Genomic DNA, 17,787 nt, shown 5'->3' on the forward strand with positions numbered 1-17,787 from the left:
CTATTACGACACAGCACATACAAGTTAGCATGTATTTCAATTAAGAAGTTCATTAATATTTATGGGTAGATTTAAAGGAACCATGTTCAAGGTAGGACCTAAGTAGATAATATCTTGATATCCACACTTCTATATACACGACCTACATACATGAAAAGCGGAATGAGCCTTTGAGGATAACTTGGTGAGATTCTGATCTATAACCTGTTCTGTTTCAGAGAATAAGAAAGATGCAATAATTTCAAAAAATATAAAATTGAACCACTAACCTATCCCAACGTCCTCTTTAACAGTGACCAGACCCAGATCTTGCAGAACAGGAGGGTTATCATTAACATCAGATACGATAAGGTTGTAGTTACAGACAGTAGAGAGGGTGTTACTGGTGCTGTTATCTGTTACTGTTACTTCTACTGTCGTGCTCTTTGTCACTTCGTAGTCAAACTCCTTCTGTGGATGGAAATAGTGGTAAAGATATTAATCGTCAGATTATGAAAAAGAAGGTTGAAATTTTGTTGTGTCGTAATAATCTCAACATATCGAATCATAACATTTGTGAGCTGATTTCGATGTTTCACGACTAGTTGTCTCCTAAAGCGAACGATAGTTAAGGCCCCTAATAAGTCAAACTCTAAGAGAAACTGAAGAATTCAATAAATATTACATGTATTTACCTTAACATTAACAGCTCCATCCTCATCAACTGAGTACCTCGCTGTGTCCACTATACTGTAAATCAGTTCTGCATTACGACCTATATCCTCATCATCTGCTTCTATGTTGAACACCTTTCCAACCTGAGCATTAATCAAGACGTCATAATTAATTTAATAACGACATCATGCACAAGGAAGGGGCTTGGTAGCATGGTTAATCTGACATGGTGTCAACTTTCATGCCAGCGTCAAATTACGGCAATTATGTAATACATTTCTGAAATTGGAACCAACTCAGTTGTTTAGTCTAATGGGAGTAAATTAGATCATATTATTATTATTATTTAAAACAAAGAAATAGCTTACAAAGTTTTCAGCAACAGTGAAACTCTGGTCACAGTTAATTATAGAAGGTTCATTATCGTTATCATCCAATACTCTCAAAATGAATTGAACTTCTCTAGATCGGACTGGGGTGCCGCTATCTTCGGCTCTGAGATGTTTTTGGTGATCATGAATCTGATGTTTCAAATGTTAGGAGATTCATGTTTTAAATTTAAGAAAGTGAAACTGTAACCTAGGGGAACACATTCCACAATGAAGTTAATAACTAGAGAAAGTCTCACTTGATTATAAGAGTGTAAGAGTCAGTCTCCTCTCTGTTTAACACTGCTTTAGTAACTATCTGCCCGATATCACCTTGTTTTACTGCGTACTCGAACCTATCACTGTACCCTCCCTCGATTGTAACTGATATCTGTAACATGTATCTGTTACAAAATATACAGGTATCTGTTACGAGAGTGGATTTGTTAAATCTTACTCGTTGTGATAAACTATTATTTAAAATAAAGCTAACATAGTCCGACACGACAATTTAATCAAATTACAAAACAACCTTACAAACAAATCTTTTAAAATTCATAACCGAACCTTGGAATTGTCTCCAGAATCCTTGTCTGATATCTGAACTTTACACACAATACTTCCTATAGGGAGATTCTCCCTCAACTCCACTGTCTCACCGTTTGTAGGGGATAATATCACCGGTCTGAAAATAAAATCAGTAAAATACAGATAATTATGGTGATAAACGACGATTCTGTAATGGCGCAAATCTGGTTGCAACCGTCTGAAGTTATTGTCAACTTATACTACACATTTCCGTCACATTATATCATGGATAAAGTAATAGGTCTCATTTCACTCTCATAATATCTGGGTTCTCATAAAGCTAAGTGAATATTTTCCGTATCAGTAAGCCAATAACGCATATCACCAGCATGCCCAGTACGTTTAGTGTAGCACATTGTACAGTTTTGCTTGTTTTATGTCTGCAGCTGGGAACAACCAAGAAACACCAGGACGATCAGAAAATAATGATAATCTTGATGAAGGAGCAGTATCACCACTGAAAATAGAACAGCCAGACAACGATATTGTTAATGAAGGAGCAACACCTCCACAGGATCTGCAGCTTAGAAGTGAAGAGAACCAAGAACCCACCATCCAGGTTCACAAGAGAGAATGTACACTAGCAACGGAGAGATTAGATAACTTTACATCAGTTCAGCCAGCAACAGAAGATGAAGCAAGAGATGGAGGAGAAGTAGGGGAAGGAGGTTCAATCCCCTCCTACAGACTGACAGTTCAAGAGTTCTTCACCCAGTCAGGGTTAGGAAAATTCCAGTATCTTCACGCCCTGTGTTTCGTCTTCGTCTTCATTAGAGATGGTATGGAGGTGATCTACGCCGCCCTAATCAAACCCTCCCTTGCCTGTCTGTGGCAACTTAACACATTTGAGGGAGCCCTGATTCCGGCACTGCCTGCACTTACATACGCAGTAGGTTCTCAGGTTGCGGGTATAGCAGCTGATAAACTCGGGAGGAAACCGGTTCTACAGGTCTGTCTTGGTCTGTCTCTTACACTGGATATCGGGTGTGCCTTTTCAGAATCTTTCCTTGTGTTTATAATTCTTAGGGCGTCATCAGCCTTCTTTTTGGGCGGTGCTTTTGGGACGGTTCTGACTACATGGATTGAAATAGTCCCTAAAACAAAGAGGTTCAAATCTCTGTTTTACTTCGCTCTATTCTGGACAACCGGAACAGTTGTGGCTGTCGCTGATGGCTGGTTCATGGACAAACATGACCGACTAGACTATCACTTCTTTATCCTTGTTCTCTGCATCCCCTCACTGCTGGCTTTTGTATTTTCCTTCCTTGTGTACGAGACAGCAAGTTACTATATAGCTGCAGGGAAGGTGGATAAAGCAGTTAAACTGATAAAGGAAGTGATAGAGATAAATAAGATGGAACCAGCATCTTACGATGTGCTCTGTGAGGGAATGCACTACGACAGAGGTGCTGTTATCAAGCTCTTCCAGATGCCTTACGCTAAAGTTTCTCTCTGTTTCATGGCTATTTCATATTCTGTCGGTTGGACATTTGGTGGGTGGACTGTTTTGATATCGAGCTTGTTTACCAACGAGTTCTGTACCTACAGGAGCATGTTTGCGTACTCCTCTGAGTACTGTAAAGCGCTGACTGACGAAGCGTACCTTCTCATACTCTTAGCAGTGTTAGGCGGGTACCTGGGATACATCGCAGCTTACACCATTTCCAACAAAACAGGACCTATGAACTATGTTTCAGTGACCTACTTCTGCGCGTTCTACCTGTTTGTTGTGTTGAACTTCTGCTTGCTCCCCTTCCCACTCTCCTACTACCTGTATTATCTGGAATTGTTTTCGACGCGCGCATTGTTGGGAGGTGGATATCTGATGTTGTGGCTTTACACTCCCGTCTACTATCACACACAAGTCAGAGCAGTGGGTGTTGGGTTGGGGATATGTAGCCTGAAGCTAGGGACAGCCAGTGCTGCGGTGCTGATCGCGTATCTTGATATGCCGTTTAAGTTGTATAGTTTCGCTGCGTTTTGTTTAGTAGTGATGTTCCTGGCGGTGGTGCTCAGCGAGCCACGCACACGGAAAATATTGTTTGCAGAAACTGACGCTGTGATAGAAACACGAGATCTGGATGAGCTCTACAAACACCACCATGTTCCACCCTCAGATCTAGGCTGGCACATCCGGAACATACAGATCAAGGAGGGCCAGAACAAGAAGAAAGTAGCGCCGTTTGCTAATGATCACAGTAGTACACACGGGCCTGATTTCAACTGGGTAGATTTAACACCCTCCGCAGCAACAACCACTACTAGTACCAAATCTCTCAAATACAGCTTCAGTGTGGATTCTTCCAGGACACCCGATGCGGAGCTGCCATTGAACGCATTCCGGGGACGGCAAGTGTACCGTGACGCATCAACACCCGGTAAACCAACATTCAACTTTGACCGCTCTATCTATCCAATCAGAAAAGTAAAGAAAGTGAAGGATAAGGGAAAGTTCCACATTAGGCCCATGTCAGTAGCAGGGCTGGTAGACGAGCGGACCTATATTCTAACCCCGACTGAAGTAAGGTCCGAGGGTAACACGCCGGATCCTAGTGCCGCACTGAGGGAGCGTGTTATTGTGAAGAGGACTGTTGTTGAGAGACCTCCGGAGCCGGTATATGAGAATGTGAAGAAGAGGACTCGTGGAAGAAGTTCAGGTAGTGAGAAGTAGAATGTGTTTGAAATCTTTTAACACTGATAATGACGTGCCAAAATAATTTGGATTATGCGTCTTACCACAGATTTCATTACAAATTAATAGTCTTTTGGTTTTCGATGTATGTAGTTTTAAAATGGCAGCGCCGTTATTAACATGATGTAAATATTTGTGGGTGGTATTAAAAACTAATTGAATTTCGAGATTTACTTTTAACATTTGTTAAGGAAATTAAAAAACCACCAAAATCCGCTTCCACACTGTCACTACATATTCATAACCAAACATTTGTAAACTAAATATCTAGATTCAAAACAACTAACTGGTTGTCGTTGACATCCAGCACAGCTACCACCACACTAACGCTACTCTTCCTGGAGACAGTACCACTGTCCTGAGCTTCCACTTGGAACGTGTAACTTGATACTGTTTCTCTGTCCAGCGCACGTGTTACTATTATATCGCCGTTATCCTGGGGCAATAAGTTAAATCAACTTGGCATTTAACAAATCGTTTAAGTAACTAAATAACAGCGCTATAAAAACAAGAGTAGTTTACAAATTTTCATTCGATTTGTGATCCTCAAAATTGAGTTTCTGCACTGGAAATGACCCTCAATTAAGTTCCTATAACGAAGGTCAACTCCAGTAAACACTAACAGTCGACTTACTCGCACAGCAAAAGGTAAGTTATCTCCCAGTAACGAGTACAGAACTTTGCCGTTATCCCCCGAGTCGGCGTCAATAGCCACCACTGTCAGCACTACTGTCTGTGTCCCTGCATCTTCTGCTACTGAATCAGTGTAGGAGGAGGATTCAAACTCTGGTCTGGGAGTGATGTTTGTTAAGTTTCTATGTACCGATCGGGAATAATTATTCTTGAGTCTGTGTTTGAAGACTGTACATTTCTTCTTATATTATTAATTATTTAGATCTTAAATAATTCAATGACTTATTCCATATTTAGCATAATACTCTTATTTATTTATACGGAGTACATAATATTCAGTCCATTATCCATCTATAAATATACCGCACAGAAATTACCCTTACTTTAAAAAACTATACATTTTTTCTTCATTTTCCATAGTTTCTCGCTAATATGCAGATGATTTGAGACTAAAGTTACTGTAGCGAATAATGGCTTTAGAATGTTTCACGTAACTGTTCGATACATATAATAATATTCTGACTCATTAAGTTAAACTTTGAACAATGACAAGCACAAAGTACATTGTTGAAAAAGTGGGCATGCTAAACTCCTTCAGTCGCTGCTTGCTAACAACTTCTTAAATATAAAACTCTTTAAAACTCGGTTAAGTTGCATAAGTCCCATTTAATCAAAACCAATCAGTTTGAGTGGTGTTTGTTTGTTAGACAGTATGGCGAGGAGGACAAGTAGATGAGCTTCTCAACCTCATTAAGTAGATGAGCTTCTCAACCTCATTAAGATCATGAGACTGGTAACCTTTTACTTATCTCCTAATTTTACTGAGCTTCTTACTGTTGTACCACATAACCACATTTAACGTTTAAAATGCACATAAAATATATTCTACTAGTTAAAACTCCTGATGCATCTCGTGTACTCATGAGAAATTTCCAGAAACATTCCACGAAATCCACACATTTTGTCCCACGAATAATATTTGGACTGCAGCAGTAGAATAACAGCATGCATGACAGGAGCGGAAGATGTAGAGTGCAGTGTAAACACGACTTCTGGCTCTACAATGGGGGAGATACTGCACAGCTTATCGACTTGCAACAATGTGGAGAATGGGAAATATGCGGGGCATTGTTAACAAGATCATGGTAATTGTGTTATGATACATTTATATCGTGAGAAGTTGTTTTCTTAACTACACTCAATTACACTTCATGAGCAGTGGGCTGCATTCTATGAATCATATAAATTCAGCTTTAGATCAAAGACATAATATGAATATAAAATGCACATTAAATGTACAACATGTGCTTTAAAACGCCTAGTAATTTGAACCAATTAAGAAGCCCTCACTTGTGATCATTAATGTCGTTAACAGTGACGGTTAACACCAGGGTGTCTGACTTATCATCTTTGTCGTAGGCTCTGATATTCAGCACAAAAGACTTGTCTCCCGTGTCGTAGTCCAGTTCCTGTGAAGATCACAGTTTAAATCAGATTCTGAGGGTTTAGATTCAGAGAGTAGTGGGGAGTGAGGGTTGGTAATCTGGAGGAAATGGAGATATGTGGTCTAGTAGAAATGGAGAATGTGGCTGCATACTGTGTGTTGGATACTCAAGATGTCTAAAGAAGGGTGAATAAGAATGTATAATTTTAAGGGTTGATGAAAGTGTACCTTGATAATTTTAAGCGAAAGTGGTAAAGTGCCCCCTGACCATGTTCCAGTAACGATCTCGAACTTATCTGTGTCTGTCGTCAACTCATATCCCGATACACTGAAAAGAAATGTACATTCATAGATACAAATCACTTAGTTTAACTTCCAGTTTTCAGACCAATTACTCGTTACAATATCGATAAAGTGAAATTTTAAGCCGAAGGAAATTCAGTATCTTCCCGTATTAACTATATTCGCACCAACTATTATCAAAACCTATCAAACAAGTCATACAGCTTGACACAAATCAAATTGATTGAGAAATTGTTGTTATTTAAAACAAGTCTATCATCTTGATCTTACAGCTTATCAATATTGCTGCCTTGGCTTACCTGTTAGGTTGTGTATCTTTGTCAGTGGCACCAACTAGAGGATATTCAACCGGAACTGAGGTCTTTTCATTAACATTTAACGACTGGGCCGGTTGTGAAAACACCGGACTATTATCGTTCTTATCAACTGATGGATTTAAAATCATGTAACACTTAGATAAAACATGGTAAAACAGCAATTTATGTTGCATAGTGTACTAATATGCAACTATGAGTAGATATCTAAAAGCGTAAGTACTGTTAAACAGAAACTATCTCAATCAGGTCGTGAAACCAACGATTTTGGGCAGTATCGAGATAGCCCGACCACTGGTCCGCGGACCACTGTCATGAACAACAACAACTATTCCAATTCCTGACAGGGTACTCTTCTGTCTAATGGACGAAATTAATGGACCCACCGCCTCCCTAGAGAATGCTCAAGACTTCCTATTCCAGAAAAACCTCCTAAAGAGCTCCATGTCCTGTCCTGGGTGTAATGCATCTATGTTGATGGTAGAAATGATTGATGCAGTCTGATAATAGTTATTCTTTATATATTGCATGATGTGAACTGATCTCGAAAGCTTGCTTAATCGTTTAATAAGCCTTGACACCACCGCTGATTGGAATTCGCGTGCGATGATGTGAACCCTGCTTGATTCAGGGGATGATGTGAACCCTGCTTGATTCAGGGGATGATGTGAACCCTGCTTGATTCAGGGGATACTGTTATTATACAGTAATATGATCTGGTAGACAGTGGTCCGCAGACAGTGGTCCGCGGACAGTGGTCCGCGGACCAGTGGTCGGGCTATCTCGATACTGCCCGATTTTGCTGGGCACAAATGTATAAAAATGTTTTTTTCCCTGATAGCAGACAACTTGACTCACCAATATTAACGGTAATTTGATAAGTAATAAAGTAAGGGTTGACATCTAATGTACAATCTAAAGATCCGAAATAACTTGATGTGGTTTCCCTGTCCAATTCCTTTGCAACTTGCAAATAACCACTGTCATTTATTTTACAGCATTCATCTAAATCCTGAAATGGTTTTGGTAAAGTATCATGCGTATTTGTCTGAATTAATAGCAGACAATCTCAAAAGTGAATAATCATAATTGATTAAAAATGGATTATGGAACTGTGGAAGTAACATAAAATCAAGAAGAATAAAAAGTTCATGTGAAAGGAATTTGAGTCACTACACAAATCCACAGTCCAGTATACTTACTTTGAGTTCATATTTTGAACAGATGCCAGATAGATCATAAAAGATATCATTAATTGTAGCATCTTCGCGTAGGCTTAAATCATAGTCTGTTCCAGTAGCAGACACAATCTCATATAGCAATAGCGTCAAATAGATGATCATTCCTGTTTGAAGGATATTTTTAGTTAAACACAATATTTCAAGAATATTACCTGCCTCCCAAAAAATACACTCTGGATAAGGCATTCAAACTAGAGGCTTGCAGTATAGCGATTTCAGAAAGAACTTAATATCATGTAAGAGCCAGCCGCAAAAATAATGCAAACAAAATTATGTCTATATTACGTCATTTGGTAACAACTCCATTTGATAACCCTCCAAACCCGCAGAAATCTCAAAACAACACCAGCAGAAATCTCAAAACAACTGAGAGAGTGGCAAAAAAATTGGTTCTCTATCTTGCCACATAATTAAATTACAGAGATGATCCAATTATATAGGAGCAAATCATGTCTACACAATAATAAATTGCCCTTCTCAAGAGGACCTCCGTAATATTGCTGTAAAATGGGCTCCTGAAAGGCGTATTTATCAGACCTGACTAAGAAAGTTTGAAAGTTCTGACACAAACGAAAATAAGTTTTAAATTTGTTGAAAATCTGTATAAAAGGCTTCACTGTTCAAACAAGAGTTACTATTGTGGTGTCCCTATTAGCGCACCCCTCGGCTTAAAATAACAAACCCTAATTACACAGCAACAATTGCTGTAAGACGTTTAAACTTCTGACCTCTTTGCAGTCTACATTACTATAACCTGTTATAAAATTATTACTTTGCAGTTTCACATTTTGAAACTGATATTTCATTAACAGTTCCATTGTCCAAAGCCTCTTTTACATTTTATAGAAATGATAACCATTTAACCAACCCATTGAACTCCAACCAAACGGATTGGCAGAAAAATTGCAGGTTCCAATCTAACCATCAAAACGTATAACAAAACATTTTTGGAAACATTCTACACAATCTCTCTTCTATTTCAACTATAACTTCATGTTCTAAATAACTGCACCACTTATAACGATCCAGACAATGATTTCCTCTCTTCTATAAAATGTTATTAATCACAAAAGAGTTTTAATATAATAAGGATTTCATCTAATTAATAAATACAGATACTGAAATATCATGGGCTTGATCAAATTAAAAGTCGTTACTAATACTTAATATCATCTTGGCATTGGATGAGGTTACAATTTATAAACTAATTTAGTATAAAAAGGTTTTTTAAAGTGGAGTTCCCACCTACGAGTGCAACACTCGAGTGGTGGCTGAGAGGTGGGCCGCGCCACCTGAGAGGTGGCGCGGTATATGCAGAGTATGATAATGTCAGCCTTGCGGTGCGGCTGACATTAGCTTTCATTACGTTTGGATTATCGCGTCCGCGGCAAGGCTGACATTATCATACTCTGCATACACCGCGCCACCTCTCAAGCGCGCCACCTCTCAGCCATCACTCGTAGGTGGGAACTCCACTGTGATAGACTACTTAGTAATATTACGCCTACTTAGGCATAAACACAATTATTATCCATAAAATTTGCAATATTATATAAAACTAGAAAACCCGTGGTCATAGGGAGGAAGCTAATAGTATTTTTTGTTAGTAAGTTTTTCTCGCATCAAAAAATATCCGTCACAACCAAAGATACAGCCGATTTAAATGTTGCTTGTACTAAACACAGCGTAATATCAACAAAACCGATCAAAATGACGTTAAAACAATCATTGCACGTGCACGTGCGTGTAACAATTCTCGTTACTATGGTTACTTTGCAACCTTTTTCTTTTTTACCTAATTTGCACGTGGGCGGTCGTACATACATACATTCTACAGAAACAATTCTCTGAATTATAGTAGAGATAAGCCGAAATAAGTTATAGAGTTCATTCTGTAACTGACTTCATATTAAAAATTGACTATGTCCATAACTCGAGTATTTTCGTTCACCCTATCTGCATTTTCCATGACGGAAACAAACAAATCCTGGACTTCCTGGGCATCTTTACAATTATTGTCTTCGTCACAGCAGCAAGTTTTTTTTTTAAAAAAACAAGGTTACAAGATAGTGCGGGTGATGCTAAAAAGACTTATTCCATCGTTAATAAGTTGCTCAATAAAGAAAAAGTTAGTACTACTACACCTTCTTGCTCTTCAAATCTTGAGAGTGCTAATAACTTTGCACAGTTCTTTAAATCAAAGGTCGACAACATATACAACAACATTTATTTAGAACAACAATCCCAAGATTCTCCTAACTCAGATGAATTTGTTCCTCTTTCTAATAGCCCAAAGATAGTACAATTCCGTCATGTGTCTGATGAAGAACTAGTAAGCATCATAAAGAATATGTCAAACAAATTCTGTGATCTTGACCCCATACCTACAAAGATTCTCATCAAGTGTCTCCCAGAACTCCTTCCTCTGATCTCATTTATAGTCAATGAATCATTAGTTAAAGGTGAGTTTCCTATAAAACTTAAGGAGGCTCTCATTCGTCCAAGTTTGAAGAAACGTGGCCTTGACGGTGAATCTCTATCTAACTATAGGCCTATTAGCAATCTCTCATTCTTGTCAAAAATCATTGAGAAGTGTGTATCTATACAGCTCACCAGTTATCTTGAGGATAACAACTTGCTTTCTAAAGTTCAGTCCGGCTATAGGAAGTTTCATAGCTGTGAAACTGCAACAACCAGAATCCATAACGACATCTTGATAACTATTGACAAGAAAACTAAAGTTGTTCTTTTACTTCTAGATTTGAGTGCTGCCTTTGATACTGTCAATCACCCAAGATTAATCAAGAAGCTAAGATCTGCTTATGGCATTACAGGCATTGCTCTTACATGGATCAGGTCCTACTTGGCTAACCGTTCATTTTGTGTCAAAGTCAAGGATTCGTCTTCCTCAGCAACTGTTCTTGAGATAGGTGTGCCACAAGGTTCAATCCTTGGCCCCCTGCTATTCATATTGTACACCAAAGATCTTGAGAACATTGCAAGTATGCATGGGTGCTGTATTCATTTGTATGCTGATGACACCCAGCTGTATTTCACTCTTGATTCTGATGACCCATCACAGCTAGAGCACAATATGGAACACTGTATGTCTGATATCAAGAAATGGATGACAAACAATTTCCTTCAACTGAATTCTTCTAAGACTGAAGTCATCGTTATATCCTCTAAATTTGACTCACAAAATATTCCAGCCTCTCTACAGATTGTTAAGGATCAAGAGCCACATGTTGTTAGTGGAACTGTGAAGAGTCTTGGGCTGTATTTGGACAGTTATCTTTCAATGAGTGATCAGATTACGTCAGTGGTTCAAGCATGTAATATTCAGATCAGAAATTTGTGGTTTATTGCATCAAAACTGTCTTTTAACCTTAAGATTCAGCTTGTTCATGCTCTAGTACTCTCTAGAATTGATTATTGCAATAGCGTATATTTTGGACTGAGCTCTTATGATTTAAGTCGTTTACAGAAGGTGCAAAATTCTGCTGTAAGATTTATTTTCGGGAGAGGAAGAAAGGCACACACTACTCCACTACTTAAGAAAGTTCATTTTCTACCAGTTAGATTTAGAATAGATTTTAAGATTGCCCTACTTGCCTACAAGTGTTTAAATAATATAGCTCCTCCTTACTTAAAAGAGTTGATATCTCCTAGGCAGCAAAGTTTTAAAAATGTACGTCTTGATAATGATTATTTTTACCTTAGTTTTCCGCCCTCTCCTAACTATGTAAACACAGAGAAAGCTTTTAGTCACTGTGCAGTTAAAGTATTTAATTCCTTGCCATACGACATAAGATCAGCTGAGTCAGTTACATCTTTCAAGACCAAACTTAAAACATACTTCTTTTCTCTAGCATTTGATTGATTTTGCATTTACATAGGTAAAATGAACTTGTCATGTCTAATTTTCAATTAAACTAAGCTCAGTTAATGTAAGAGCCGCTTTAGAAAGCACTGGAGTTTATCTCCAGGATTAAACTATATCGAGTTATATGATTTAGCTATAAGGCGGTTTATAAATGTTGTATTTATTATTATTTATTTTATTATTAAGTTGTGTAGTTCAAGGCCCCGTTAACACTGTGATATAGCACCACTTGGTTTGAAAAGAAAGGACACCAGTAAGATACCACCGTATCGGTTGAAGTCATCTCACCCCAGCTGTATTTGGTGGGGTACTTGAACCCTACCTGGTTACTCGGCAGAAACTCGCAGTAGGTTCCCTCTATCTGGGTGAGAGTTGAAGTACTCGGAGTGTGTCCCTGTCTCCACTCCTTCTTTGTACTTCGCAAACAAAGGAAACCTCTTCTCCTCGATACAAGATTTGAGCTGGTGGCTGATCTTTTTAGCCGTCTCCAAGAGCGTGGTCTCTTTGGTTATCTTCTCACTTGTTTCAACCTCAGCAATGCAGAGCATAAAGCTCTCATCCCCTGGATCTGGATCTACCCGGCTCCTGAGGTTAGCAACAACGGCTCTTACTAAATCGCTCGCCCAAAAATTTCACGTGACTTTGGTTTTTTTGGTTTTGCAGCCGTACAAAACGGTTTTACATAAACCCTAATCCCAACCCTAACCCTAACCATAACCCCGAAGCTATCCATAATCTTAACCAGAACCCTAACCCTAACCCGAGCCCTAAATAATCGAATTCACGTTTTACTAGCCTGTCACGTGACCAAAACGGTTTTTTGCCCATAACTCTCCAGGGAAGCATTTTAACCCTACGTCATGGGGGGTGATTCGGAATCAGCGTCCAAAAATACACCGATCTAGATCACTTTCATGCCTAAAGGGCCTTTTCACAAGAATTTTCTTAAAATTTGGGCGAGCGATTTAGTAGGAGCGAGCAACAACATCGGTGTACAATTTTGGAACCCCCTCTTCGGGAGACTCTCCTCCTTTTCTCTTAATGTGAACTGCAGCTACCGCGTAGAACAAAGCTGCAAAGCTGTAACAACCAACAGTCACCCTGATCTCTTGCACAGAGATAAATGGTGGCAATCTAAAAAGGTCGAAAGCCAAGGGAATTAACTTTGAATCCAAGATTGACCATTGTTAATAGTCTGGCCCGGCGCGCGCTACTTCGTAGCACTTGCGCGTTACTTACATCCGTCAAATCCAAGGATAAATTGAAAATTTACAGCAATTACAAATTATGTTTTTTACTTTGGTAATGGTAATAGCAACATGACACGAACAATTACAAATAAAAAGTGATATTTGGCCAATAGTGTTGACGAATTTTTTGTCCAGGCCATTATGAACGTACTAACTGCTAACCCGACGCGCGCCTTTTCGTAGCACTTGCCTCTATTCATAATATTTCGAGAAGAAAGCGACGCGCGTTGTACATTGTACCGAGATGCGTTACTGTGCCGCGCCGCGCACTCAATGAGGCTTCTCTCTAGATCGGCGAGATGCGCTATTGTGCCGCGCCGAGCTGAAATGAATTGACATCGTCAATATTTAACAAGATTGCAATGAAATTTAGACGACTATCATCCGACATCCGTCGACGCGGTCAATAGACATTAGTGATCAGTCCACTAACAACTAGCTAACAATGAACAAATAGTATATAATTATAAAAATTACGATAATTTAATTTTAACTTTAACGGGTGATACTCCTAAAATATTCGTTCCAAATATTAAATTGTCAACGAAGCGAGTCCAAACTTCAAGCCGACTCGGCCTCGGCCTCGGCGTGCGTTTTGGTAAATTATAAACCTATTCTTTTTACTACACACTAAACTATTACGTGACTTATTTTGTGCTTTGATAAATTTTCTTTGACGCTCTTGAATTTGGTTCTGTCAAACAAATCCTTGTAGCACAATGCACTCATGACATACGTTGCATGCCACTTTTCGCGCACTTATATCAATTATTATCAACTAACTATAAACTATTATATTGGCAATTAGGCTGCGCCGCGCATCCAATAATTATCTTTCTTGCAGCCACTTTTCTTCGTTAGATCAGCAAAATGCACTATTGAGCCAAACAAAGTCGATCAGGATCAGGATTGACATCGTAAATTGAAACAAACCCATGCCGGCCATTCCCTAGCTTTTCTCATCCCGATCCTTTATGGATGACAACCTTGGAGGACTTCGCCGCTTCGACGCGCTGCGCAAACTAGCACCTTTGCTTCGCATCGTCGATCTCGATGGATTGACATCGTCAATCAAATGACAACCTTAATTATTTTTAAAACATCTCATCGTTCCAGGGTCAAGGGTTAAGTGATTTATAATTTATTTAGCACGCTCGCAATTATTATACTTATACTTATAGACCAAACATTGTTTAGTGTTTAGATATTTAGTCTACTTTTAAAGTGAAAAGTCTACTCCTGAAATCCCGAGTGATAGACGATAGTTTCCTTTTGGCGAGTAGTCAGTCCTCTGAAGAATTTTGTATACCTGCTTTAATTCCTTAGCTCCGGCTTTCTCCATATCAGGACGATAGGATTTGTCAAGAGTAGACTTTCACTTATCTCCAGAAACCCAAGCATTATTCCACTAATCGTCCTTTCCTTCTCTAAGTAGAGCTACGGAATATTCTAGAGTGTTGTCACCAGGACAAGGAAGAGGTGGGAGACATGGCAGATGACGTAGAGTGAGGACACCATGATGATATTGATGGTGATAGCTTATGATTATGATGTTATTAGAGATAACATTGTAGGTTTATAACCTACCAGGACGCGCGCCGAGTTGGACTTGTCGACGGTCCTAATATATGGTCCTAATATATGGAACAAATATTTTACGAGTATCACCCGTTAAAGATAATAAAGAGTGATAGAGGGATAAAGGGAGATTATGCGGGATTAGGTCGTAAGACTAAGTGTACCCTTTCAGGAACTCCAGATATGTATCTTCTGCGGTTTTCTTCAGAGAGTATAATGTTAGAGCCTTCATTTGTTACACTTTGCTGATTACCCTTCTAAGAGAGTTTCTTGTTTAAGATTAAAGATTAGACTTTGACAACATTTCACGATATCAATATTGAATGCAGTGGACAAAAGATTGTACGTTATTGACCATTTATCATTGTACAATTAGTGAAATAGAAGATTCCAGGTCCCTTCCGGGCCCTTACTTCATGGTAATCTCTGTCAACAAGCCGAGGGAGGTTATGAATATTAACTAATCTGACAATTTAAATATAATTATTACAACAGCAAACTGGGGATACCACTTGCCAGTGTGCGCTATTATAATAATAGACGTACAGCGTGCGACAATTTCGTACGACAATTTCCTGTCTAAGAGAGGCTTTGACGGTACTTCAGGGCATCAATATTGATTATTGAATGCAGTGGACAAAAGATAATACGACTTTGGCCATTAACCTAATTGTGAAATTAGTTGATCGGAAGCACCCAACCGGTCTCTTTATGGCCATCTTTAATTAACCTTTAATGCTGGAGTCGATGAAATGAAAGACACGAATCAGATAATTCAAATTACATTGTCACAACTACAAGTACAACAAAGTCAGCGACGTGACTATATATATAATTGGCAGTGAAATGTTTTATTGATGGAGTTCTAACTAGACTAACAAGCTAGTAAACGAATATATGACATCTAACTTTGCTCTACAAATACATCATCTTTCGCCGCGATTTTTGAAATGTTTCCGCGATTTTGCCTAGTTTGTCATGTTGTGGCGCCGCGATTTTTGGCCTAAATAATCGAGATTTTCTATTTTCCTTGCTAGCTTATAATTTGGGACCTGTACTAGGGCTGGTTCACCGTCATATCAAACCTTTTAGGAAAATACCTAGTTTACGTCTCATACACTGTCGTGTCTTGTATCCCAGACCATATGCAGATCATGAACCATAGCTAAACAGTACACGTAATGTGTTAGGTAATCGATCACATTACACAATCTTTGTTCTCAGTAAGTACCACCAATACTTTTACTTTTTAGAGAGCATGATGTGGTAGTTTTACTAAACTGGACGGTAGGAAACACATGACGTGATGTGTTACAAGATCCAGTCGTTGTCCTGCAGAGGCGGTATAAGTAACGTGGCACATGCCTGCATGGTTATTGTTACAGTTACCATGGTAACAGTGGTAAATTTAGTAGCGCTAACCGGGGGACATCACTCTCAGATGGTTCAGTGGAGAGGAAGTGGCTACAGTCATGTATAAGGCCTTGTTAATGGTTTCGTCGACAATAATATTTTCCTGAATGTGATCATAATGTTGTTATGTTCTGCATAATGTTGTTATGTTCTCCACACAGGGAGACTTTAGTGCAAACCATAACAGTAAACCTTTACTATCTCTTATCCTCCCGGGACATCTGCAAAACATGTTAACAAAACGATCCGTAGAGCCAAAGATGTGATCCATCCCGGGTCCTTAGAGTTGGTTCACTCTTAATTAGATTACACGCCGGGTTTTTGATATCACTATCAGATGAGGTCAGAGTTTTGGTTTCACAGAAATTCTTAAATCTGATCTCATGCCGAGTGATGAATATAAATCTCCAAACTTCAGTGAGTTTTAGCTCAAGTTTGCCTCTACCTCCATCCTACATCGACCGAGAGTGAGCGGTCCTTTCTTTGGTATATATTGCATGAGGCAGTGCCTTTTCTAAATAAAGGATACGTATCACCTTGTGAGTGCTCCATGCGGCTATTGATGTGTTTCTTAACAGCATGTTGTGCTGCTGTACGCGTCTACCAATCTTAATAAATTGTCGTACACACTGCACGGCTGATAATAACTAATAATCCATTATCTGATTACTGGTTATTATATAATAACTAATAATCCATTATCTGATTACTGGTTATGTTGATCGTACCAGCGACCAGAGAAGCACCGGTTATTGGTTGCATTATAGTAGCTTTTATTGGTTATGTTAATTTCTAATGGCTATTACCCGAGGACTTCACTATCAGTTGTTCATTGTTCCGTATCAAAGATTCGGCGGAGAAATAGGCCGCCAAGTTTTCGCTCAGCTTTCGGTAATGCTATTTTCTAACATTATAATGTCTATTGGTTTAATTAGAACTTTTATAAATCAAACACAGTTTAGCTAAACTGGGCCACTACTAACCCCCTCCAGTAAGTTTTAAGCTTGTCGCCAAGATTATAAGAATATTTAATTGTATTTTTAATTGTTTCGAATGTAATGATTATGTAAATAGTACCTGCAGGGAGGTGAAACCTGTCTTTTATCTATCGCGTAGTTTTTAAATAACACACCCTTTTCTGGTAAAGATCTTCACAGGTGTTTGAAATCTTCACAGCCGATAAAATTAAAGATTTCACCGAACCCCAATTCATTTACATTTCCCCTACTTTGTTAAATAAACATGGAAACTTAAGATGAAAATACAATAACTTTGGTAAGAATACATTAGCCTTTGTTACGAATTCGTTCCCAAGTGGTCTATGATACCCACTCTACTGTTTCACTATATCCGTACTACCTCACGAGACCTGGCGTCAACCAGAAGAACCGCTATAAGTTTCTTCCGCCAATAGTGTTATTTA

At 38.8% G+C, this 17,787-nt stretch overlaps 1 protein-coding gene across 2 annotated transcripts in view; it reads right to left on the reverse strand.

Annotated features, from left to right (window-relative positions):
- Window positions 1-8,344, reverse strand: part of LOC134818412 (protocadherin Fat 3-like) — a 44,589-nt gene extending 36,245 nt beyond the window's left edge. For both annotated transcript variants that reach the window (XM_063827941.1, XM_063827940.1), the window contains exons 1-12: window positions 8,199-8,344; window positions 7,855-8,008; window positions 6,982-7,108; window positions 6,608-6,707; window positions 6,286-6,404; window positions 4,937-5,093; window positions 4,590-4,738; window positions 1,590-1,707; window positions 1,283-1,413; window positions 1,023-1,149; window positions 675-797; window positions 270-450 (exon numbers count right to left, since the gene is read on the reverse strand). In XM_063827941.1, coding sequence (XP_063684011.1) covers window positions 270-450; window positions 675-797; window positions 1,023-1,149; window positions 1,283-1,413; window positions 1,590-1,707; window positions 4,590-4,738; window positions 4,937-5,093; window positions 6,286-6,404; window positions 6,608-6,707; window positions 6,982-7,108; window positions 7,855-8,008; window positions 8,199-8,339 — 1,627 coding nt within the window. In that variant the 5' untranslated portion in view covers window positions 8,340-8,344. The remainder of the gene's footprint in view (window positions 1-269; window positions 451-674; window positions 798-1,022; window positions 1,150-1,282; window positions 1,414-1,589; window positions 1,708-4,589; window positions 4,739-4,936; window positions 5,094-6,285; window positions 6,405-6,607; window positions 6,708-6,981; window positions 7,109-7,854; window positions 8,009-8,198) is intronic.
- Window positions 8,345-17,787: the final 9,443 nt, after the last annotated feature.

This window comes from Bolinopsis microptera, chromosome 7, assembly GCF_026151205.1.
Source record: "Bolinopsis microptera isolate Bmic1 chromosome 7, MBARI_Bmic_1.0, whole genome shotgun sequence".
Classification (NCBI taxonomy): Eukaryota; Metazoa; Ctenophora; class Tentaculata; order Lobata; family Bolinopsidae; genus Bolinopsis; species Bolinopsis microptera.